Genomic DNA, 26,222 nt, shown 5'->3' with positions numbered 1-26,222 from the left:
GTGCCGCCTCATTTCCGGTGCTCTCTCGCTGGGTCGCTCGGGTCGGCTTCGGTCGCTGTCGCTCCCGCTCTTCCACCCCCGCCAACCGCCGCTCGGGCCTCAGCTGCCGCCGCGTCGCTTCCTCGCTCGCTCTCCACACATCCTCCCCGATGCAGCGCCGGGACGACCCTGCCGCGCGCCTGACTCGGTCCTCGGGCCGCAGCGGCTCCATGGACCCCTCAGGTGTCCACCCCTCGGTGCGTCAGACCCCGACTCGGCCGTCACCGCTGCCTCACCGGTCCCGGGGAGGCGGAGGTGGTCCCAGAGGGGGCGTTCGGGCCTCGCCCGCCACGCAGCCGCCGCCACTGCTGCCTCCCTCGGCCACGGGTCCCGACGCGACTGTGGTGGGGTCGGCGCCGACCCCGCTGCTACCCCCGTCAGCCACAGCCGCGGCCAAGATGGAGCCGGAGAATAAGTACCTGCCCGAACTCATGGCTGAGAAGGACTCACTCGACCCGTCTTTCACTCACGCCATGCAGCTGTTGTCCGTAGGTAAGCGGGTCTTGGCGAACCCCCGGGTTTCCCGGTACTGGCGGTGGGTGGCCGCCGCTTTGTTCCTCTTGCTCCCGCCCCCTCGGAGCCCGATCATCGAGAGTTCCCTTCTCGACCTGGCCTTCGAGATCCTGGACCCACAAGTCCCACCCCTGCTTGGGGTGTAAGGAAAGATTTCTGAGCCTTGGGATGAGTCCGGTGGTGGACTCGCGATCTCCGTGCGCCGAGAGCTTGATGGATAGATAGTACTGTGCTCCCGCCCCCTTTCCCGACCCTGCCTCCTCCTCTAGTAGTTGCCCCGCGCGCCAAGGACCAGATCTTTCCAGAAATGAACCTTCTCTCCCCGCTTTCCTAAAGAGGGGGGAAAGCCTTTTGAGAGCGCCTTGACCCGGGGTGTAGGAGGGAAGACGGTCGGAACTGGGAGGGAGGACCGGGATGCCAGTCCGGCGCCGACACAGTCTACCGAGCTGTGCGGGATTTAGCGGGAACTCGGATTTAAGTTACTCAGAGGTTGGAGCGACGAGAGAGTCGAGTTTGAGATTTTCTCGAGGCTAGTTTTCCACTTCGGCCTGTCGAATAAGAATTGCTGCAGACCAGGACGGTTTTTCTCCTTTATTTTAAAATGTGTCTTGGCAATCATGCAAAAATAGAAAGTAACCAAGGAAACTCTGGGAAGAAATAGAGGGAGATAAGAGACCGCAGGTTCTTTAGTGTGAGGTGAACGAGAATTAGGTCTTGTTTTAGTTTTGGCTTGAGTAGAGATAGTTTAGGAAAGGTAGCCTTTGTTCTCTGCTTGCAGACTAGCGAGCTCTCTTGACTTCAATGACTTCTTATTCAGACCGTCTGCTTGACCCTCATTTGTAGTTAAGGCATGGTTTCTAATAAGTATTTCTTACGACATCTAAATCTATTAAGCATATAAAAACCTAAGTCCATCTCACCAAATGAGTGGTTGGACGCTGGGCAGAAGATACCGTGGATAGTTTATTGTGAAAATACCATTATCTGATGGAGAGATGGATCAGCGGTTAAGAGCACTTTCTGATCTTTCACAGGGGTTCGGTTCCCAGCACCCACATCATGTGGCTCACAAACACTTGTAAAGTTAGCAGGGGGGGGAGCGGTCTGTCAGATATTCTCTTTTGAACTACAGGCACTCAAATACAAATCTGAAATGAAATAATGGAAAAATACAATTTTCCTCCATTTGTTCTCTTAACCAGGATTGGTGAAAAGGGACTTTACTGTTTCTGTAATGCAAAAAGTAGATTTAAGGACGTGATTTTCTTTACAGACAGGTATGAAAACAGCAATTAAGGGTCTTATAAGTGCAGTAAAACAAAACCTGGGTCAGTAAATACAAACGTTTAGATCAGTTGGTTGCATTTCAACTTAGTGCCCTCTACTCTGCAACAACCTCGGGGGTTCTTTGTTTGTTTGTTTGTTTCTTTTTTATTGGTTTTTCCGAGACAAGGTTTCTCTGTTTTCCTGGCTGTCCTGGAACAGCTTCAGACCAAGCTGGCCTCACATTCACAAGAGATCGATTGGCTTGCCTCTGCCTCCCAAGTGCTAGGATTAAAGAAGGTGTGCACCACCACTGCCTGCCTAGGTTCTGTTCATTATTTTATGACAAGTTATTTACTGGTAATAATTTTTATATGTTTACTTTTTTTTGAATTTGAGGCAGGCCTCAAGTAGCTTGAGGTTGGTTGTCACTCACTATGTAATCAAGGATAATTGTGAACTTATGTTCCTTCTGCCTCTACATCCAGAGTTTAGGAGGTGTGCAGTGCCTAGGATTAGACTCAGCTCTTTATGCATGATAGACACTGTACCAACTGAGCTATACATTCAGGCCATCTTTTATATTTTTTTTTCCATACTGGCTTGCAAATAAACAACAGTGTTTGGATGAAAACAAGTATCTGCGCACTGAATAAAGTTATTATGATTAAGGTTGACTTGATATTCTTAATTTTAGTTCCTCAAATCTTTATAACTTGACAGGTTCATTGATGGAGAATTAAGTGGTTTTAAGAAGTTAACTTTGGAAAATGATCCTTAACTAGTTAGCTGACCTTGAGAAACCTATTCATATTCAACAGTTTTCATCTGAAGTGCTGTGTTCGAGGACTAAGTTACATAAAATCAGCCAGTTTGTTGTGACCTACACTCACTAGATGAAATTTCAGCACAGTTTTCTTGTGGTTATAAATCCCTGCATATACAAGGTATAGTTTGGCCTTTTTGACCTCAAGTGCTGGTGATCAAGCTCTTTAAAAAAAAATGATTTTTAAATGTTACTTTTAACTTTGCAGTTACAATCTTGTTGGTGGTGGTTCACCCTTTAGTCCCAACACTTGGGAGGCAGAGGCAGGCAGATCTTTGTGAGTTTGAGGCTAGCCTGGTCTACAAAGCTACACAGATAAACCCTGTCTCGAAAAAAAAAAAAAAGATTATAGGTCTGTTTTACAACATAAGGTTTAAGACATTTTTGAATAATCCAGAAAAAGGAAAAATTTAAACTGTATTTAAGCTCTAACAGATCACATATAAGCAGAAAACAGCTAATATTTACTGTGCTAGTTATTTAGTTGTGTGTTTATTCCACATGAATATAAGTGCTTCATGGAAACCAGAAAACAGCATCAGATTCTTTGAAGCTAGAGTTACAGGCATTTGTGAACTGCTTGATTTAGGGGCAGGGAATTGTCCTCTGGAAGAGCAGTTAGTGCTCTTAACTATTGAGCCGTTTTTCTATCCTATATTTAACTTTCATAAGGACTATGGAAAATAATCTTTTTGTCTAGGCAGGATTTCTCTGTCAAGTCCTGGCTGTCCTGGAACTTGATCTGAAGACCAGGCTGGCCTCAAACTCAGATCTACCTGTCTCTTAGTGCTGGGACTGCAGTCATGTGCCACTGTGGCTGAGATGACAATCTTACCACCATTAAAGATAATAGTTGGCTTACCCAAAGTAGCACAAAAACAGGATTTACAATCAGTCTACATTTTGATTCACTCAGTTGACTCTTTCCTCCAACACCTGAAAGTTTTTTTTCTGACTCCTTCATTATATACTACCTACTACAAATTGAACTTTAAAATAAGCTTTAATTGGATGAAATAAGAAAGATATGGGAAAGTATAGAGTGCTAGAAGGGAAGTGAGGATGAAAAAACTGGGATAAAGAACACTAGAGAGCAGAGCCCAACACTTCAGACAGCCATTTTAGGCATCTCTGTCCTTTCCCTATAAAGTGCATTGAGACCCAGAACACTATTCCTGTTACCACCACATAGCCCTCCCTGACCATTGCCTAGTTTATTTTGCACTTACTAGCTTCTGGTGCATTACAGAGTATAATAATATATATGTATACTATGTAATATATGGGTGCAGGGTCTTTCTACATAGTGCCGGCTCTTCTGGAACTCACTCTGTAGACCAAGCTGGCCTCAAAACTCACAAGACTACCACCTACCTGTCTCTGCCTCCTGAGTGGGATTAGCCACTGAGCCCAGCTATAATTATGTATTTGTTGAGCATCCCCATTTGCAATGATCTTTCCTTCTCCTTTTTTCACCACTTTCCCCTGTGTGTTGGGAAGGGAGCTGTCCATAGTGGCCTCACACTCTGCTATAATTACCTTGATGGGAAAATACCGACAATTCTGAGGCATGTAGAACATAGACAAGACTTACTGCTGCTGCTGTAGGCCCAAATTGATGTTCAATTGTGATGATAGATACAATCCAGATATGCAAAGATTTCAGTCACCTATCCATGCTAGACTTTTTTTTTTTCTTTTGTCTTTCAAGACAGGGTTTCTCTTTGTATCCTTGACTGTTCTGGAACTAACTCTGTAGACCAGGCTGGCTTCTGAGATCCACCTGCCTCTGCCTCCTCAGTGCAGGAATTAAAAGGCCTGTACCACCACTGTCTGTCTAGACATACTTTTGAGTCAGGGAAAATTACATAAAAATTTTAGTCTGTTAGTGTTCTTTATAGTTAGGAAAGTAGTTATTATAAATGACTCAAATAGTGGAGTAAGAGTCATCAGAAGATCTTTATTTGAATCAGAAGACTCATGTGCCATGTCCTTGGAGAGAAGGGAGAAGATTAAAGTATAGAGAAGACTATTTTTTATTAACTTGTTTTGCATTTTACAAACTGATTCCAATTAGATTTCATTTTCTATCTTGAAGACCTGGAATATAGTTCTGTGGTAGAATGCTTGGTTGGTGTGTGCAAGGTCCTATGTTTGAAGTTCAGCACAGCAAGGGATTTTGGGGAGTTGTGAGGAGAGAAAATTTTTTTTGGGGGGGGGGCCTTGATTAGATTATAAATATAAAGTGGCTAAAAGAGTAAATGAAGTTTTAGTTAAAAGTCTTTAGAGACAAGAAGACATTGAAGGTTTAAGAACAAGCAATGGGCTGAGACCTCGAATTAGAAGGAGTTTGCACACACTGCAGGTAATTGGCACAACTCTGGATAACAGTTTGATATTTGTAAGCAGAACACTCAAATTCCTTAAGGCTCAGCAACAGAACTGGACCTGTTGGTACAGGCCTGTAATCCCAGCTGCTCCAGAGGCAAAGGCCTCTGGATCAATCTCAAATTCAAGGCAAGCTAGAGAGGTACATAGTTCATTGCTCTGCTGGGAATTTAGTGAGACCTTGTCTCAAAATGAAAATGTAGAAGAAAAAAAATCTGTGTATAGCTTAGAGGTAAAATGCTTGCCTAGCATGTGTAAGGTCTTTGCATTTTCTTTGTGATTGGGTCTCACAGTGGAGCCTGGCTAGCCTAGAGCTAACTAAACCAGTCTGGTCTCATATTTACAGAGATCTCTTTACCTCTGCTTCTGAGGGCTGGGATTAAAGCCATGTGTGCAACCATACCCTGCTTTTCTTTGAGACAAGATCTTGCTATTTAGCTTGGGCTGGCCTTGAACTTGTGAATTTAATGCTCTCAGTCTCTTGAGGAAACATTAAGGATGGCAAACAGATTGGTGGTTACTGATGTTTAGGGAAGAAAGTGATGATGAAGCCTATAAATAAGGTAGCTTCGAAAGATGGCTCAACATTTAAAAGCATGTCCTGATTTTATATATGACCTTGGTTTAGTTTGCAGCATCCACATTTTAGCCTGTAACTAGTTCTAGAGGATCTGATTGATTCTATCTTCCGATCTCTGAATACCAGGCATGTAGAGGCTATGCATTCAGGCAAAACATCATAAAAGTAAAATGAAATATTATTGATAAAGGTTGCATATAAAGAGTTTTTTTTTTTTGTTTTGTTTTGTTGTTGTTCTTTAAGAAACTTTTAATTTAGCCAGGCAGTGGTAGTGCACACCTTTAATCCCAGCAGAAGCAGGCAGATCTCTGTGAGTTTGAGGCCAGCCTGATCTACAGAGAGAGTGCCAGGATAGGCTTCAAAGCTACACTGTCTTGAACCCCCCCCCCCAAAAAAAAAAAAAACCCTTAATTTAAAACAAAAAGTCCCTTATAGGCAATGGTGGTACATACCTTTAATCCTGGTACTTGGGAGGCAGAAGCAGGTGGAACTCTCAGTTTGAGGTCAGCCTGGTCTACAGAGTGAGTTTCAGGACAACCAGGGATACACAGAGAAACCTTGTGTTGAAAAGCCAAAAAGAAAAAAAAGAAAAGAGGAAAATTCCTACCCTTTAAAGTCATTTCCTAAGGAAAGAATTTGGGAAGCCATGATAAATATGCTATAATTGAATTTTACCTACAAGAATTGAGCCTCCTATAAAGGATTCCAAACTCAGGCTTTGGGGGGAGCAGTACCCACATTTTCTCCATTCCTGGTTTTGGGGTTGATGGGGGATGGGTTTCTAGGCAAGGTTTCTCTGTGTAGCTCCAGCTGTCCTGGAACTCTCTGTAGACCAGGCTGATCTTGAATTTGGAGATCTACCTGCCTCTGCGTCCCAAGTGCTGGGATTTACGGCATGGGTCACCACTTCACCATCGCTGCCAGGCCACTTTCTCCATTCTTAGCCAATACTGTATGTAATATATTGTGACTTTGTATATTTGTGGGACAGGGGAGCTAGTTTTCATCTCTTTAAATTCTTGAAGGGGCCCATAACCCCCTCACCCTGTCACCAAAGAAAAGATTAGGAACCTAATATGCTAGGTGCTCTTGTTTGAAACAATTTGGTAAATAAAAATTTTAGTCTCGGGTTTATGTTTCCAAAAGGTGTTATTGACAGAAAAAGTTTTAAAGGCTGGAAATAATACATGAATGAGGGGGTTGGGAGGTTTCTTTTACTGTTTACATATGTGTGTCAGCCCAGCATTGTACTAAGAATTGCAGGTACTTAGTTTTATGATTGTAGAATTCCAGAAGTTGTTAACAGAAGGGTGCTGTGCTCCTGGAGTCTAGAGGATGACAGAATGTCATTCTTTGGAGCAGATTTGCTAAGCCAGTGGAGACACCTTAGTGAAAAAGAAGAATCTTGACTGTTACCTTGTTCTATATATGCAGCTCTTATCAGATGTTAAGAAATTAATATAATGTACATGGTAGTCTGTTTTTACTCAATGCAGTTTATGAAATTTGTTTTGGTGGTACTGAGGATTGAACCCAGTGCCTTTGTATGCAGTATGATAAACAAGTGTTGTGCCATTGAACTCTAATACTTTTTATTTCTTCAAGATAGGTTTTTTCTGTGTAGTCCTGGCTGGCCTGGAACTGGCGCCATAGACTAGGCTGGCCTCAAACTCAGAGATCTGCAAAAGGCGTGTGCCACCACTGCTCTTTTTACTTTTTATTTTGAGACCAAATTTCACTTAAGTTTTCTAGGTTTGACCTTGAATCTTTCTGCTCTGGCCTTTTCTGAGTAGCTGATAAGGCAGGCCTGAACCACTAAATCCAATCTGTATATATTTTTTTCCCCAGACTTTTTGTGTGCTTTTTTTTTTTTCCTTTTTTTTTTTTTTTTTTTTTTTTACCGTGTGTGTGTGTGTGTGTGTGTGTGTGTTTGTGTGTGTGTGTTGTAGTTTGAGGCAGGGTCTCATAACCCAGGCTTGCCTTCTACTTCCCAAGTGTGTGGGTTATAGGTATGGGTTGACATAGCATATATTTGGCCTTTTAAAAAGTAAGGTCAAACTTTATAGATGAAGCAGAGCCAGGATTCAACACTGTTTTGTCTATCCCTCAAAATGTATGTTCTAGCTGGATATGCATGATAGTACACATCTATAATCCTTGCCCCTTGGAGGTTGAGGCAGGAAGAATGTTTTGCTTAGATGAAATCCCTTTAAACAAACAAAACCCTGTTCTTCATTCCAAGATCCAATACAGAATCCTAAATTTTGGAAGCTTACAGGGGGACAAAAGGGAGGAAAAATTTGTAATCTACAATGGCAAAAACAAGTGACTTGGTGCAAGTGTTCCTGTCACTAATTTGATGACAAATTTCGTAACAATTCTACATTCAGGTTTCTTTGATTAAATGGGGATAGTGTTGGTTATGATGAGTAATCGATTGCCAGGCCAATAAACAGATGGGCCACATCTTTGTGTTATTTAGCCCTTAGCTTTTTTTTTTTTTTTCCCTTTGGCTCTTGGGACGTTCAAGGTCTCCAGAGGCCCAGGCAAACACATTTGAGGGAGTCGGTTTTAGAAATGTTGTCTAGAAAGTGCTTTTGCCTGAGGGTAAGATATCCTTTTAGCTACTGTTCTTCTTTTCTTTTTTAGACAAGTTCTTGATGGTAGCTCTGGCTGGCTTAGAATTCACAGAAGTCTTCTTGAGTGCTGGGATCACAAGCATATTTGGTTTAGAGTAAGCCATAAGAAGCTTCCTTTTCAAATTATTTCCTTTGTGGGGGGCCAAAAATAGGGTCTCACTGTATGTATAGCTAACCTGGAACTCTATATAGACCGCCTACCTCTGTCTCCCAAGTGCTGGGATTATGGATGTGTGCTAGCACACCAGGTATAAATTGTAGTTTGTAAAATTTCTATAAAATTAGCTCTTCATTGCTTTAAGTATCCTCTCTTGTCCTCCACTAAGAGAACACAAGAAGGATGTAAGATTTGAGTTTAGGAAATGCCTGTTGTTTTTGTTTTGCTTTGTTTTGTTTTTTTTACAATTTATTTTATTTTGTGTATGTATGTGCACCATGGAGGCCAAAAGAGAGCCTCTGAGTCCTCTGGAACCAGATAGTTATAAGCTGCCTTTTGTGGGTACTTAGAGCAGTGAATGCTCGTAACTACTGAGCTGTATCTCCAGACCCACGCTTAGGTTTGTCTGCTGATAATTTAGCAGCTCTATGACATAAAAGTAACTAATTTACAGTTTTCGATACCTTAGTTGTGAAATGGGAATATATAACCACAACTCTATTACAGAGGGGAAATAATTGTCATGGTATTGAATAAACGTTCAGTTCTTCTTCTAAATATGGAAGCTGACCTTTGTTCAAGGCCTAGGTTACTACTCTTGTTTCGCAGGCTATTCTGACTCCTTTGCATAGATGTGTGGAACCAGGTCAATGTCTGGTGTCTTCCTCAGTGCTTCTTTATCTTATTAGTTTTATTTTACTTGCTACTTATTTCTTAAGATAGTCTCACTGAACCTGGAGCTCACTGTTTTAGGCTGGTGGCCAGCAAGCCCAGGGATTCTCCTGTTCCCACATCCTCAGAGCTAGGATTACAGGAACATGTCCCCTCAACCAGATGTGTGTGTGAGTGTGTGTGATTAAATTCATATTCATATTATCATCTTTGTGCAGCAAGCACAGATGACTTAAGACTTCTCCCCAGCCCTACTTCAAGTTTTATGGATCATTATTCTGTGAATTCTCTAAAATGCTTTCTTTGTATTTAAAAATTGTGGAAAAAATAGGAAAAGGATTCTAAGATCGAGTAATAGTTCAGAATATATCAAAACAATTCTGTGTCATAGGGAGGCCCTAAATTTATAGGGTATGTTACGTTACACATAGACAAACTTGCTTACCATCATTCCAGCTTTTGAGTTTTCTTGTGCTGGTTAAATAAGGTTTCTACAAAGTGGCACAAGTTACAACTGAAGGGCCTAACTACATCTCAATAGTAGTTAAGAATGACAGGAACCCTGTACTTAGGGGAGATGCAAGCAGTAGAACCAAGAGTTCCCATCTTGATGAATCTGCAAATTCAAAGTATCTTTGTTCTGATTATGTCTGTGGCTTTGGTGTTTATAATGGTTTTAGGGTGTGTTTATCTTTAGACTTCTTGTGGTATATACTATGCACAACATTTTTGTTTCAGTCTTCCATTGAGTTTTTCTTTTAAATTTATGTATATGAGTATTTTTCCTACATGTGTGTATTTAGCCCAGGAGGCCAGAAGGGGGCATTGGATCTCCTCGAGCTGGAGTTACTGTTGGTTGTGAACTGCCATACGGGTTCTTGGAAATGGACCTGTTGCCCTCTAAGGAGCAGCAAGTGAGCCATCACTCCAGCCTTTCTGTTGTTTTTAAATTACTTTTTTTGTATTTTCTTGTTTTGGATATTGAGCTGGGTTAGAAAATAACGGTATTATCCACATACTAAGGAATAAACTTTGATCTTGAATACATGTTATTTTGTCTTTTTTAGTTGGCTATAAATTTTAGGAAAGGTCTCGTTTACCTTGGCCGTCCTTAAACTTTGAAGTGATTCTCCTGTTTGGCTCCTGAGTGTGGGGACCACAGGCAGGCACAACCTATAAGGCTCTGTCCTTATAGGTTGATTTTTTTTTTTTTTTGCCTGTATTTTATAAATGAGAAAGCAGATATACAGGGCAGTTAAATAACTTGTCTAAGTTGACAACTATTATGTGATAGAGCAAGAGCAGGGTCTTTCAAATTCTTAAGGACTGGAAAACAAAACCATCAGTGGAATGGTAATGGAGTTGTCTGTTATTATATTTAAATACTAGTTTCTATTTCTTTATTGGGAAGTTTTTTTTTTTTTTTTTTAGCTGGTCAAGTGAAACTTTGGGGTGGAGAAGGAAGGCAGACATCTAATTTGTTGTGGTCAATTAGCTGGGAACAGCCACCGTGCCCTATGTATGTATCTATCTATCTACGTAGCTACATGTTTTTTTAGTTTTAATTTTTATTTGTGAGTGCCAGTGCTAATGTAGTTCAAAAGGTTGCTTTGGATCTTTGGAACATTAGAGGCAGTTGAGAGACACTGCCATGGTTGCTAAACTCAAGATTTCTGGAAGAGCAATGTGTACCCTTTAGCTGAGGCATCTCTCCAGTTAACTCTGTAATTTTTTTTTTTCTCTTTTTCCTCATCTCACTGTGTCAATTTAGATAAATGCATATATACTCTTTTGTTTTATGTTTTCCTTCAAAACAGGGTTTCTTTGTGTAGCTCTGGCTGTCCTGGAACTTACTTTATAGATCATGCTGGCCTTGAACTCAGAGATCTACTTGCTTCTACTTCCTAAACTCAGATACCTGGCTAATGCATGCATTATTTTGTTTGTTTGTTTGTTTTGTGTTCTTTAGTTTTTTGAGACAGGGTTTCTCTGTCTAGCCCTTGCTATCCTGGAACTCACTCCGTAGACCAGGCTGGCCTCAAACTCACTGGCTTCCTGAGTACTGGGATCAAAGGTGTTGTCCTCCATCTGCTTGGCATACATGTACTCTTGTCAAGAAATATGTGAATGGATGGCACAGACACTGGATAAAGGTGGAAAGCAGGATTTGGGTTTCACAGTCAACTTCTTAAAGCTCTATCTAAAATTAGCACACTTCTGAACTGTTTGCTTTTTTCACGTGGTACTCCTCAATACTGCTTTAAGCAGTCTTGCCAAGTACCTTTATTTACAAGTACAAAAATTAAATTCTGCTTTTCTTATTCAGAAATTGAGAAGATTCAGAAGGGAGAGTCAAAAAAAGATGACGAGGAGAATTACTTGGATTTGTTTTCTCATAAGAACATGAAACTGAAAGAACGGGTACTGATACCCGTCAAGCAGTATCCAAAGGTGAGTGTAAAAGTGGCTCACTTCTATGAGTTAACATTGTAGGTTGGTGTGTTGTTAGCTGTGATGAAGACCTGTAAAGCTCCTCTGTGCTTGAAGTACCTGTTTCTGGAAGTTAAAATATCAAAGTCCATAACCAGTTGCATAATTTTAGTCAAGAAGGAAACAATTACTTTTAGTAATCAAAAGTAATTTCTTTTTCATGTTTGTTCAGGCTCTAGGCCCAAAGTAACATTCTAGATCCTTAAAGCACTGCCCTTTGCCAAAAGATTTACCGTAGTTGGATTTTTACTTTTTGGGGACCAGGCACCAACTCCTAAACAAATACAAGGAGGCTCTTAAGCCTTGGTTTGGCCTGTTTCTAGCCAGCTTTTCTAACGTAAATTATCCTGTTTGTCTGTAACACATTTTACCTCTGGGCTTTTTAGCTTTCTTTATTCTATATATATTTCTTTCCTTCTTACTCTGTGGCTGGCTGGGTGACTGGCCTTTGGCACCCTCCTCTCCTTTTCTCACTCCTCCCTCACTTCCTAGCTTTCTACTCCTTTCTGTTGTCTCTGTGGGCCCACCTATTCTTTCTCCTGTCTAGCTATTGGCCATTCAGCTCTTTATTAGTCCAATCAGGTGTTTTAAGCAGGCAAAGTAAACACAACTTTATGAAATTAAACAAAAGAATGCAACACATTTTTGATTCATTAAACAGATATTCCATAGATATTCCACACCGTTATTAAATGTAACATATCTTTTGTTTGTTTGTTTGCTTGTGTCCTGGAACTAGCTCTTGTAGACCAGGTTTGTCTTGAACTCACAGGGATCTGCCTGCCTCTGCCTTCCGAGTGCTGGGATTAAAGGCATGTGCTATCAACGCCCAGCTATGTAACACATCTTAAACATTCCACAACAGTTGACCTAGAATTTATCTTATGCTTATGTTTAAGTGCCTGCATATATATAATATGTGTGCCATGCGTGTGCCTTCTGTTTAAAGAAACCAAAAGAGGGTATCAGATTCCCCTGGAACTGGGGCTACAGCTAATTGTGACTCACTATACAGATGCTGGGAACAGAATCCAAATCTTCTGCAAGAACAACAAGTAATGTTAACCATGAGCCATTTCTCTGCTCTGATTTAGACTTTAAATCAAATATAACTAATCCCAGCACTTTGAGTTGAGGCTAGCCAGGTCTACAGAGCCAGTTCCAGGACAGTTAGGGCTAAGGGAAACCGTCTCAAAAAACAAAACAAACAAAAACAAGTGATGTTCTGGGCTCACAAGATGGTTCAATAAAGACCAATGTGAAGTGGGGCTGACTAGTGCTCTCCTGTACTGCTGCTCACATTTGCCTCTTTCTCTTATATATAAATTAATAAATAGAAATTATTAAAAGAAATGCTTTGTCTCCCTCCCCCCTTTTTTATTTTTTATTATTTTTTAATTTTTATTATTTTTTTTTGAGGCAGGGTTCCATTGTGTAGTACAGACTGTCCTGGAACTTACTCTGTAGACTAGGTTTTCCTCGAACTCAGATACGCCTGCTTCTGCCTTGAAAGTGCTGAGATTAAAGGCACGCACCACCACCTCCCAGTCTTCCTCTTCATTTTTAAAGGAAAGTAGTTAATTATTCAGCTTACCAAAAGGTATAGTATTTTTTCTGTTCTGTCTCCCAATGTAGGGTACCTGGTTGCTTATATGCAATGTCTTGAGTCTGATCACTAATAAAAGTTTATTCATGATGCTGGGTGGTGGTGCCCACCTTTAGTTCCAGCACTCGGGAGGCAGAGCCAGGCCAATCAACAAATCGAATTCCAGGACATCCAGGGCTACACACAGAAACCCTGTCTTGAAAATAAATAAAAGTTTATGCATGTTTATGTTATAGTATTAGAGTTGCAGAAAGTGCTGAACTTTATCAGGAAATCCAAATTCTGGTCTAGGAACTGGACATCTGGGAACATAACTTAAAGCTAGTCACTGGAACTGGTCTCAACTCACAAAGATCTGCCTGCCTCTGCCTCCCGAGTGATGGAATTAAAGGTGTGAGCTACCAACACCCTGATATATGGTGTGTGTGTGTGTGTGTGTGTGTGTGTGTGTGTGTGTATACACACTTATATAAAGGTTCTCACTATAGGTTTGCTGAAGATCAAATGTCATGTTGTATGTTTAAATTTTTGTAGAGGTATGTGTGTTTAGGATTCTGTTATTTAATTTTCTCAGTTCAATTTTGTGGGGAAGATTCTTGGACCACAAGGAAATACAATCAAAAGACTTCAGGAAGAGACTGGTGCAAAGATCTCTGTCTTGGGGAAGGGGTCAATGAGAGACAAAGCCAAGGTAAGTTCATAGTAGTGAGCAAATAAAACCTAGTACCTTCTAGATGCATGGTATCTGATGTGGATGCTTTATGCAAGCAAACATTTTGGAGTTTGTTAAGGATTTGGGAGAGATTGAAACTGTATATAGCTTTGGTTGGTCTGCAACTTGCTGTGTAGACCAGGTTGGTCTCAAAGGTCCGCCTGCCTCTGCCTCCCTTGTGCTGGGATTAAAGACATGCACCACAATCTTTAATCATGTGCCCTCCAGCACATAAAATACGACTGCTATAAGTTTTCATTGCATATAAGTCTGCATGTACTCTTAACCTGTAAGCTATCTCTAGCCTTCTTGGCTGCATTGTGATACAATTAAGTAGCATTGTTACATTTGGTAACTTAAAGCTTGAAAGGAGAGTTGGATACACTAAAGCTAACAAGATTGAAGACAAAAAAATATGAACAGCCTACCCCATTTTCCAAGGACTGGGAATAATGAGACCAGTGGTGCAAATTGCTGGTGTGTTTGGGGTCAGATCATTTGTGATTTCTAGCCAACTAGGATATTATAAAAGTAAACATGAGTTATCCTGAGATAACGCCTGAGAGAACCTACCTAAGATTTCTTTTTTCCTTTCTCATCCACAGCTCCTTATATAGTGAACTGTTAGTTGACAAGAAACTTCCTACCATACATAATGGTCTCCCCTTCTAGGGTCAGCTTTTTAGATAAGATTTACCTGCTAAAATCTAGGAATTCATTTTTTGAGGGCCTAACTTTGTTTGTTTGTATGTATGTATGTATGTATGTATGTATGTATGTATGTATGTATGTAATGTGTATTGATGTTTACCTGCCTATGTTTCGTGTGAGGGTGTCAGGTCTTGGAATTACAGACAGTTGTGAGCTGCCATATGGGTAATGCATTATGACCTGAATCTTCTGGAAGAACAGTCAGTGCTCTTTCTTAAACAATGAGCCATCTCTCTAGCCCGAGGGCCTAACTTTTAGGTAATTTTTTTCTTTGCCCTTTAAATCTCTCACTAGATACACAGAATGAGTATGTTATTTTAGTTGATGAGATTTGTAAGAGATTTTCTTCTCTGTCCAGACTTTGTTCCTTCATTGAACTCCTAGACAGTAAAAACACTTATGCAGGACTGATGGTGATACAGAGTTCTAAACACTGAGCAAAAAAACTATTATCTGAGTATATTCTAAAATTAAGCTTCAACGTATTCAAATTTACTTCATTGAATGCTCCAATGTTTAAAGAAACAGTTAACCAAGTATAGTTTTAGCAGGGAATATAAGTTCCAGTTTCTAGGACTTGCTTTATTTTCTTTATTAAGAGTTCAGGTTTTTCTACATACTAAGTTATTTCTGTCTCTCCCTTTGGCCTAGAGGTAAAGGTGTTGTTTTCTTTTAGTCTGTACATGATTTGGTATTTCTTTGCATTTTTCCATAGGAGGAAGAACTTCGCAAGGGTGGAGACCCCAAATATGCCCATTTAAATATGGATCTGCACGTCTTCATTGAAGTCTTTGGACCCCCATGTGAAGCTTACGCTCTTATGGCTCATGCTATGGAGGAAGTCAAGAAATTTCTAGTACCAGTAAGGAAATGCATATTATTTATTGTTTGAGCAAGGAGGAAGCTAGGATCATGCTATTGAAAAGGCCAAGGTTCTTGAACTAGGGTCTGTACTTTTGTTCATTTTTCTGAATTTTCTGACTATTTATACCTCATTCTCAAAGTGTTGTACTCAGAAGCCTACTTGTTTAATATGACTTTATGAATGTGTACTGGAATATGTTGTTGAATTTTTGGGTCCCTGAGGTATTAACAATCTGTTTAACAAGGATTTAATAAGGTCTTTATTCAGTTCAGTAGGAAAATAACTTAAGGTCAATCTGTACTTAAAGAATTTATGGGCTATATTCTTGAATCTAGAGTTGACAACAGGAAGCTTATAGCATCTAGTGTTCAAAGTCTGATTTAGAAGAGGTATATGTTACATGCACTACCATTGATGGTATGTAATTTTTCTTTTTTAAATTGTTTGAGGTGGGGCTCAGTATGTATCCCTCTGCCTGGTCTAGAACTAACTTACTATGTAGGCTAGGTTGGTCTCTAGCTTGCAGAGATCTACCTGCCTCTGTCTCCCAAGTGCTGGGATTAAAGATGTGTTGTTCCACCATACCTAGAAAATGGTGTGTAATAGTGTCACCTGATTATAGTAGATGTTAAATATAAGTTATCTGAACTGTTCTGGAGTGTTTGGGAATTCCCTGCCCTCCAGATTTTGCAAAATTTTCTAGTGTATAATAAGGTGTCTTGAGGATGGGACTCTAGTCTAAACAAAACACTGGTTTTTATTTGTTTTGTTGAACCTTTTATGTTTCCCAGCCTGGGAAACATATATTTGCTATATAGCTGAGGGTACCCTTGAATTCATTGATCTTCATAACCCCTCATTTGCTATTATTAAAGGCATGCACTGCCACACCTGACTTTTGTGTGTTGTTAGGGCTCCAACCCAAGGCTTGTTTGTGTATGTTAGGCAAGAACTTTACCAACTGATCTCTGTCTCTAGCACCACCACCCCCCATTTATATTTACTAAATACTTTATAGTAGACTGAAATTTTTGTTTTGTTGTTTGTTTTGGGAGGCGAGGCTTCTCTATGTAACTTTGGAGCATATCCTGGCTGGCCTTGACCTCACAGAAGTCCACCCCCCACCCCCTCACTCCCTTCGAGACAGGATATCTCTGTGGCTTTGGAGGCTGTCCTGGAACTAGCTCTTATAGACCAGGCTGGTCTTGAACTCACAGAGATCTGCCTGCCTCTGCCTCCCAAGTGCTGGGATTAAAGGCTTGTACCACCACCGCTTGACTAAAATTTACCTTAATTGACAAATGGGACAGTAGGAGATACTGAGTAGTAAGCCAACATTGATTGGTAGTTCATCCTATCTAGTCTTTTCTCCTCCTCCTTCTTCCTTCTCCTTCTTTCTTCTCCTTTTTCTTTCTTCTCCTTCTTCCATCTTCCTCCTCCTTCCTCCTTCTTAGTCTTCATCTTCTTCCGAAACAGGTTTCTCTGTATTGCTTTGGCGGTTGTCCTGGAACTCGGTCTGCAGAGACCCTATCTAATCTTTAAGTAGCAATGGTGTATAAGGTCAAGAAAAGTAGAGAGTTGCAGGAGACATTGCTCAATGTCATTTTTTTTTTTTTTTTTTTTTCCTTTTTCCATTTGTTTATTTGTTTGGTTGGTTTCTGGCACAGGGTTTCTCTGTATAACCCTGGCAGTCCTGGAACTAACTCTGTAGGCCACACTAGCCTCAAACTCACAGATCTGCCTGCCTCTGCCTCCCAAATAAGTACTGGGATTGATGGCATGTGCCACCACATCTGGCTTTTCTTGGTTAACCTTTACTTTTCCAAGCCATGGGCTTCTTGTTCACCCCAAATGTTAAGTAGTGTTAAGTAGTAGTAGATGATTAATAAAATTGTGCTTGGGTCTAAAGATACAAAAATGGTTCTTGAGGTTGGGGAGATAAACTCCATTCATGAAATACTTTTGATCAATCTTATAAGACTGGGTTGATTTCTCCCAGTACCAACAAACATGAAAGCTTGGCATGGTAGTGCATACCTTTAATCACATTGCTGGGGAGACAGGAAGGTCTGTGGGGGTGAAAGAACTCCAGATTCGGTGAGACCTTGTCTCAAGGTGGAGAAGCAATTGAGAAAATAGTGAATCTCTGGCTTCCACATCCATGAATACATGATGGCTCTTAAAAATCTCAATGTAACAACATGGTGTTTTAGGAAAGGGCTGTGGTTTGGCAACAACAAAAAGAGGATCTTCCCCTTCTTTCCTTTGTGGCAGGATTAGGAATTTTACTCAGGGCTTTGTATGTAAACTAGGCAGGTATATGTTCTACTACCTAGCTATACCTTTCTCCCTTTAGTATGTCTCGTCAGGGTCAGAGTTCCTAATTATATCCTCATTTTGACAAATGAAAAATCCATACAAAGCTTCTTATATAGCACCCAATACATAGAGCTTCATTAATGGTAGTGGCTTCTATTCTAGGGAAAGTAACTTTTTAAAAATAATGTATTAGTGCTAATATTCCTGGCTATAGCTTGTTTGGCTGGACTTGAGAAGAGGCTGGGTAGTGGTGGCGCACGCCTTTAGTCCCAGCACTTGGGAGGCAGAGGTAGGCGGATCTTTGAGTTTTAGGTCAGCATGGTCTACAAGAGCCACAGAGAAACCCTGTCTCAAAAAACAAAACAAAAAAAGAGGAGTGGTCAAGAGAGAGCTAAGCAGATGCTATTTTCTGAAGAATCTCCTCTGTTAGGAAGGGTCTACTGTCAAGATTTTCATCAAAGAGGTGACAGTATTACTTTGTTTTTGTTTTGAAACAGGGTTTCTCTGTGTAGCTCTAGCTGTCCTGGAGCTCACTTTGTAGACCAGGCTGGTCTGGAACTCACAGAGATCCCCCTCTCTCTGCCTCCTGAGTGATTGCTGTCGCAGGTATGTACAACTATTCCCAGCCTCAAGGCTGTTTTTAAGTTTCAAGGCTCATGTGGGCCACATGATTTTTAGAAGGAGATGTTAAGCATTCTTTGTTGTTTTTAATTCCCAGGACATGATGGATGATATCTGCCAGGAACAATTTCTAGAACTGTCCTACTTGAATGGAGTTCCTGAACCCTCTCGTGGTCGTGGGGTACCAGTGAGAGGACGAGGAGCTGCCCCTCCTCCTCCACCTGTTCCCAGGTTAAAAAAAAAAAAAAAGTTGAAAAGGAGATATAAATTAGACTGCTGGTGGCTGCTTACCTCTATCTAGCTTAGGAGTCAGGGTTTATATGGTATATCAAGTATAGAATTCTAGATCTTAGCAGTTTGTCCACAGATAAGTATACAGTCCTACTAAAACTTTGGGGCTTCTAATTTTGGACAGTCCTAGCATTAAAAAAATTTTTTTATTGCATTTATTGAGTTGTGAGTTTTGGTGGGGGATGCATGTGTGGGGTTTAGAGGTTAGAGGAGTCCTATCGTGCGGTTCTTAGAGATTGAACTCAGGGTGTCAGGCTTAACCAGCTCTGTGTTTACCGACTAAGCCATCTCACTGGCCTCCTGTTTGTCTGTTTTAATATGTAGCCTTGACTGACCCACAACTTGCTATATAAACCACAGCAGTCTGAAACTTAAAAGAGATCACTTGTTTTCTGTCTCTGAAGTGTTGTGTGACTAAAGTCTTAAGTCACCAAACCTATCTGGTATGACTTTGGGATTTTTCCTTTTGAGTTTAAAATTCATGCAATATTCAGACAGCCTAGACTTGCCTTAGGTGGTGTGACCCACTATTGAGCCCAGAGAATCTTCTAGTTTAGGTCGTCCCCTTATGTGTGTAGTATTCGGTGCGTTAATGTCTATTTTAGGGTTGGATATATGCCTCATTGGCAGAATGCTTGCCTAGCATGTACAAATTTCTGAGTTTGATCCCTAACACTTCACAAAAAGGGTATGTTGATACACAGTTGTAATTCTAGTAATTGGTAAGAAAAGGCTATAAGTGCTAAGTCATCTTCAGCTACATAGTGAATTCAAGACCCTGTGTCAAATAAAAGGAAAGGAAAAGTAAAAAAGGGCAAGCAAGAGATACAGGCTCTGACTTAACCAAGCGCGTCAAGACAGTGTTTCCCTTTAAGAAATTTAAAGTAGCTGGGTGTTGTGGCAATATACCTTTAATCCCAACATTCTAGTAGAGGCATTGATAGGTGAATTTGTATGAGTTTTAGGCTAGCCAGAGCAACTCAGGCAGATCTGGTCTCAAATAAGTGAGCAAGTAGGTGGAAATGTAAAATCTTTGTAGCTCCAGAATTTATGAACAACACTGAGCATGAAAATGTTTTGTTATTAAAGGCTCTAATTAATGTAATTTTTTTTTTTTTTTTTTTTAGAGGTCGTGGTGTTGGACCACCTCGAGGAGCTTTGGTTCGTGGAACCCCAGTTAGAGGCTCTATCACTAGAGGTGCCACTGTGACTCGAGGGGTGCCACCCCCGCCCACTGTGAGGGGTGCTCCCACACCAAGAGCTCGGACAGCAGGCATCCAGAGAATACCTTTACCTCCACCACCTGCACCAGAGACATATGAAGACTATGTAAGAATGTTTTGAACAATGTATCATTTCCTCCATACCTAGGTTGCCAGGGAAAATTAAGTCTTTTAAGAGTCTTATCCCTGGGTGTAGGTAGAAATCATTACTTTAAGATTTGGAATCTGCATTCTTTGATTCAGTTGATTCTGAACTATGAGATGATTTTTCTTCTATTTTAGCCATTATTGCTATCTCTGTGTAAGTTAAAATAGAAGTTGTGATTTGCCATACAGAGTTTTAACTAAGAGATTGTTGTTTATAATACTAAATCATATTTGATTTTTGTTTTATCTTTTTTCATTCTTCTATAGTGGGTATTAATATTTTTGAGAATCTTCATGGCCTGTTCATTCAGAAGCCTATGATTCCCCTCCCATGAGTTGTAATTTCTTCTCTATTATATGCAGTTCTGACCTAATTTATTTGTTCTAGGGATATGATGATACGTATGCAGAACAGAGTTATGAAGGATATGAAGGGTATTACAGCCAGAGCCAAGGGTAAGTTAGGCAATATAGTAATATACTATATCTTAAATAGATGGTGGATGGAGTTAGAAGAACTAACTATTTGGGCAAACACCAAACTATGGAGTAGTCTGACTTTAATATTTTGAAAGTATATTTGATGCCTTGAAGGCATATAGGTGGCCCTGCAAATTTGGATAGCTGAATTTTACATAGTAATTTAGGATTTGAAGATAATTGATGAAGGCTTTTACATCTGAGCTATAGCTACATAAAAACAAATTATCCTTAAATAAGTCTTTTATTAAGAAATACCATACTCAGCTGGGCCATAGTGATCCATGCCTTTAGTCCCAGCCCTTGGGACGTAGTGACAGCTGGATCTCTGAGTTCAAGGCCATCCTGGTCTACAGAGCTAGTTTCGGAACAGCTAAAGCTATTTAAAGAATAACCAAGGGGTGGGGGAGAATACCATGCCCAGGTCTGAGAGGAAATAGTTCAGTTTGTAGAATGCCAACCTAACTTTTGTCTCAGCATAGCACCAAGGGGTTATATAGGAAGCTTTGTCTTATGACAAACAAATCAACTCACCCCACCTACATTGGAAATGCCTTTAATTTTAAGAACAAGCTAGAGCTGGGCAATGAATGGTAGCATACCCCTTTAATCCCAGCACTGAGGAGGCAGGCAGATCTCTGTGAGTTCTAAGGCCAGCCTGATCTATAGAGCAAGCTCCAGGATAGTCTGTAAAGCTACAGAGAAAACCCTGTCTCAAGAACAAGCTAGAAACATAACCTAGGCGTTTTGTTTCTTTTAAACACAGCTCTGAGTATATGTATATATGCGCTATATCTATGTTACAGATTTATAATGACAAAAGTAGCCTTTCCAATCGAGCTAAATGAATACATACATGATTCCTGATCTCCCCCCAGCGCTGCCACCCCCGCCCCCTGACAGGGTTTCTCTGTAGCTTTGAAGCCTGTCCTGGAATTTGCTCTGTAGGCCATGTTGGCTTTGAACTCTCAGAGATCTGCCTGCCTCTGCATCCCAAATGCTAGGATCAAATGAGTTTTTTTCTTTTTTTTTTCCCCCTGGATCTAAGGCCCAAACCCAGTGCCATGCGCTTGCTAGGCAAGCACTATACTGCTGAACTAAATACCTAACCCCATAATCAATATATTTTAAGAATCTGATTAGATTATGGTTTTCTACATTAAATTATATGATACTTGTTTGTTTTTCTTGCTGTATTTGACCAGACTTTTTGGTTTATACATGTTTTGTAACTGTTGGAGTGGTTAAGAATGGGACAGAACATGCATAATAATAAAGTGCCCAATATATAAAATATTTGAAAGAATGCTAATATACTAAAGTTTTTTTTAATGTTCTGTTTTTGGCTTTCCAGGGAGTCAGAATATTATGACTATGGACATGGGGAGGTTCAAGATTCTTATGAAGCTTATGGTATGTTTTCTGTGGCAGGGTAAAATGTGTAAGTGAGTGTCTAGAAAAATACTGGTTGAATTTTCAGGAGCCAGGCAGTTAACCTAAGGAACAGTAGAGGCCTGCTGCACTGGTAAATGTAATGTTGATAGTTCTGCTCTTAAGTTTTATGGTGCTGTATGTCTTGGGCTCAGATCTAGCATAGCTGAATTGATACATTTCTCAGGGGATGCTTATTGGCTTCTGTTAGGTAGGACATGCCTAACCCAGAGCTGGTTTTACACCTTTTGCTGCTGATACCTTGGTCATGTATAGAAGAACTTACATGTGTAGCTCTACTCTCCTGCCACTCCCTCATCTCAAAAATAATAAAAAAAAAAAATGAACTTTCTGAAAATAATACTGGTGTAGAAGAAAGCAGTTCATCACAGCTGATTAGAAGGCAAAAATAGTACCTGTTAGCAAATCAGAGTCTTCAGGGGCAGAGCTAAGTCACATCAGTAGTAACACCAAGCTCCTTCCTCGTTGGGAGACATCTGAAGTCAAATTTCTTCCCCTTTACAAAAATTTTTACTTTTGCCCATCAGTCGTGTTACATGCCTTTAATCCCAGCACTTGGGGGATAGACAGGTTGATGCCTGTGAATTTGAAGCCTGGTCTACAGATGGAGTTAGTTCCAGGACAGGCTCCAAAGATACAGGGAAACGCTGTCTTGAAAAAAAAAAAAAAAAAAAAAAAAAAAAAAAAAAATATATATATATATATATATATATATATATATATATATATATTTGGGGGGGTCATTTTATCTCAAATTCCTCAGATTCTGAATTATGCAGCTGATGCTTGACTTTGATTTTCTGATACCTGCACTGGGATTGGAGCATATGCTACCATGTCTGGTTTTATGTGGTGTCTAGGGATGGAACTCAGGACTTCTTGTGTGCTAGACAACAAGTACTCTATGATCCGAGCTTCATCCCCAGTTCTCGACTCAGTTACTGATACCATAAAGGAGTGCAGGCTCGGAAGGTAGCAAAACCCAAACTGCCTTCCCTGAGGTTTGGTTGAAAAGGTTGAAAACACATTGCTCAGTTGTGTCCTGAAGAGTTAATTACGCTTTGTGTTAATGGGTCTCTGAGGATATTTGTATGCAGTGAGAGCAGGCTTTATAAACAGAGATCTTCTGCATCCCTGAGGAATTCCTTGCAAAGGGGCTTAGCTGCTAACAGTTTATCTTAAGATCCTCTACAGAGAGTAGGAAAAGAAATCTAGTGGATCCTGCCTTAAGACACTATTAACTTATTGGCATGATATGGCATAGCAAATTAGATTGACTTTCACCTAAAACAGTTTTTACCGGTTTTAGCTAAATTGTACTACACTTTTGCCATAGTAACATTGCAGCACTCCACTCCTGTGTCACTGTTTAGAAAGTGGACTGATTGTAGCTCAGTATTTCTCTCCATCAGTGAGACAATTCAAGTGTTTGGCAATACTGCATTTCTGTTTCCCTGGGAAAAAAGACTGAACTAAAGAGGCTGAAGCCTAGCCTGGTGGCACATGCCTGTAATTTTAGCAGTAGGAAGGAAGTAGAGGTAGGACAATCAGAAACTCAAAGATCATTGTTCACAATGTAAAAAAATTGAGAGCAATGTGATCTACATCAGACCTGGGCTCAAAATAAAGAACAGTTCAGACTGTCAGGCAGTGGAGACTAAGGCAGTAGGATTGTGAGTTTGAAACCAGGTTAAGCTACATATTGACTTCACTCTATCCTAAGATAAGATACATAATGAGACCCTGTCTCTAAAAATAAAGAGGAATGCTGTTATTCTTGTGTTCTTGGTATGCTGTTGTCATGATCAGTGTGTTCCGGTATCTGCCTTTCTAAAGAATTAGAAACAAAATTTTTTGTTGGTACCCAGGGGCCTTACATTTTTATTAGGAACATAGGTAGAATTCTATGTAATTTTTGGTTCATACAGATAGACCTGTGGTAATGGTACCTAGTATTTACATGTAGGCATGACTTGGTGTGGCAAATGTGAGGGAATTAGTGGGAACAATAAATATGAGGTCATCTGTAGAAGTGAGTGATCTTCTCAGGCTCCTCTATCACAAAAACATTGCTGCTGTCGGCACGAAAACTAAGAAATTCTCAACACTTTTATAATGCAGTATTTCATTATACTTTTATCTCCTAGAGTACCATGTTGTTGTGGAGAGTCTCATTTATTGTGGCCTTTGTTTGCTTGTGTGGAACCAGAGTACATTTTCCCAATTAAACCTGACTTGCTCCTGTATTGAAAGGAACTACCTGCAAAGTGAAAAACTTGCAGATGTTTTGGTATCCTAACTAAGGATGAGTGCCGAATGGCTTGGGGAACTGGAATGACCATTGGAGTTTAATGACTGCTTTCCTCACTTAAGCGGTTGTATTCATCCAGGTTTTTGGACAGAATATCATTCATGTTGCTTATGGAGAATGTTGCTGCTCAATAGAACTGTATAGTAAGGCTAACATTTTCTGAATTGTTTCCTTTTGTCTTCTCAAAATGATGAAAGATTATCCATGGTGATTAGGAGGGCCAAGTAAAGAGGAGAACGAGGAACACGTAATGTGTCAAGATACTAGAAGAAAAAGAGTATTATGGTGATGCATACCTGATGTTGACTTACTGTGGTTATACCAAAAAAAAAGGCCCCATGGTTTATAAACTTTTTGTTTTTTCCACAGGACAAGATGACTGGAATGGGACCAGGCCATCACTGAAGGCCCCCCCAGCTAGGCCAGTGAAGGGATCATACAGAGAGCACCCATATGGACGTTATTAAAAACAAACAGGAGGGGAAAATATCAGTTATGAGCAAAGTTGTTACTGATTTCTTGTATCCCAGGATTCCTGTTGCTTTACCCACAACAGACAAGTAATTGTCTAAGTGTTTTTCTTCGTGCTCCCTTTCTTTCCCCCACCTTCCTCCATTCTTAACTCTGCATTCTGGCTTCTGTATGTAGTATTTTAAAATGAGTTAAAATAGATTTAGGATATCGAATTAATTTTTTAAGTGTGTAGATGCTTTTTTCTTTGTTGTTTAAATATAAACAGTGTACCTTTTATAATAAAAGAAGTTGAGTAAAAAAAAAAAACACAAACATGTTAGTTTCAAAAGTGGCATTGCTTGCTTAAAGGTTCTGAAGTAAAGGCTTGTTAACTTTTCTTAGTTTTGATTTGAGGCACCCCGTAAAGTCATAGTTGCAGAATCCCAAACTAGGCTACATTTCAAAATTCAGGGCTGCTTAAGATGTAAAATCACAATGTTAACGGCAGTAGGTGCCACCATGTAAAAGTGAGCTCAGATGTCTCTAAAAACATTTCCTTTAAAAGCACATGGCGGTGGAATCTTAAGGTTAAATTTTAATATGAAAGATCCTCATGAATTAAATAGTTGATGCAATTTTTAACGTTAATTGACATAAAACAACAACAAAATTAGGTTTGTAAAACTGACTTTTTCATTATGTGGGTTTTGAAATCTAGCCCCAGACATACAGTGTTGAGAGATACTTAGCGGGGGTGGGAGGGAGGGAGGGAGGGTTTGAATAAGATTGATGGGGAGAGGAGCTGGTCAGCTAAATGGGATTTGATGGAGTACTTTTAGCCACAATCTTTTTCAGTAATAGTACTGGTAATCAAATAGTACTGATAATCAAATTTTCAGTATTTAAAATGTCAGAGTATTTTGTCCATCTGAGATTCTGCACTCTGAAAAACTCACTTGGACACTGGGGCCAAAAGCTGATGATGTTGAATAAATTGACCATTGTCAATTTTGAGCTGTTCCCAAGGTAGTCAAGTATGTCTCAACACTAGCATGATATAAAAAGGGACACTGCAGCTGAATGAGAAAGGAATCAAAATCCACTTTGTACATAAGTTAAAGTCCTAATGGATTTGTACCGTCCTCCCATTTTGTTCTCGGAAGATTAAATGCTACATGTGTAAGTCTGCCTAAATAGGTAGCTTAAACTTATGTCAAAATGTCTGCAGCAGTTTGTCAATAAAGTTTAGTCCTTTTTTAATCAAAGTAAATGTGATGAATTGTCATTTTTGGGGGTGGACAATAAAATAGTTTTCTCTTTCATATAAACTTAAATTAACTCTAAAGTTAATGGGCTTGTTAAAAGTTGGAGACCTTAAAAGTGGTGGTGGGGTTTTTATTTTAAGTTTACCAAAAAAAAAGTTTATGAGTTGTTAAGTTTTAGTTTAAAAAGAATCAAAGCTTT

At 40.0% G+C, this 26,222-nt stretch overlaps 1 protein-coding gene across 1 annotated transcript; it reads left to right on the top strand.

Moving 5' to 3' along the window:
* Khdrbs1 (KH RNA binding domain containing, signal transduction associated 1) lies at window positions 1-26,028 on the top strand. The gene is made up of 9 exons (XM_051188889.1): window positions 1-531; window positions 11,404-11,528; window positions 13,748-13,864; window positions 15,312-15,458; window positions 18,499-18,632; window positions 19,820-20,021; window positions 20,451-20,518; window positions 21,897-21,955; window positions 24,675-26,028. Exons 1-9 carry the CDS (start codon window positions 150-152, stop codon window positions 24,770-24,772), a joined length of 1,332 nt encoding a protein of 443 aa, XP_051044846.1. The 5' UTR covers window positions 1-149; the 3' UTR covers window positions 24,773-26,028.
* Window positions 26,029-26,222: the final 194 nt, after the last annotated feature.

The sequence above is a fragment of the Phodopus roborovskii genome, unplaced genomic scaffold (genome assembly GCF_943737965.1).
Source record: "Phodopus roborovskii unplaced genomic scaffold, PHOROB, whole genome shotgun sequence".
NCBI lineage: Eukaryota > Metazoa > Chordata > Mammalia > Rodentia > Cricetidae > Phodopus > Phodopus roborovskii.
Note: the sequence above shows the minus strand (reverse complement) of the source record. Positions and strands in the feature narration are given on the sequence as shown.

Coding starts and splice junctions, on each gene's coding strand:
- Khdrbs1 (XM_051188889.1), top strand. CDS start 150: ATGCAGCGCCGGGACGACCCTGCCGCGCGCCTGACTCGGTCCTCGGGC. Junction 11,529..13,747: donor CCGTCAAGCAGTATCCAAAG/GTGAGTGTAAAA, acceptor TAATTTTCTCAG/TTCAATTTTGTGGGGAAGAT. Junction 15,459..18,498: donor TCAAGAAATTTCTAGTACCA/GTAAGGAAATGC, acceptor TTTAATTCCCAG/GACATGATGGATGATATCTG.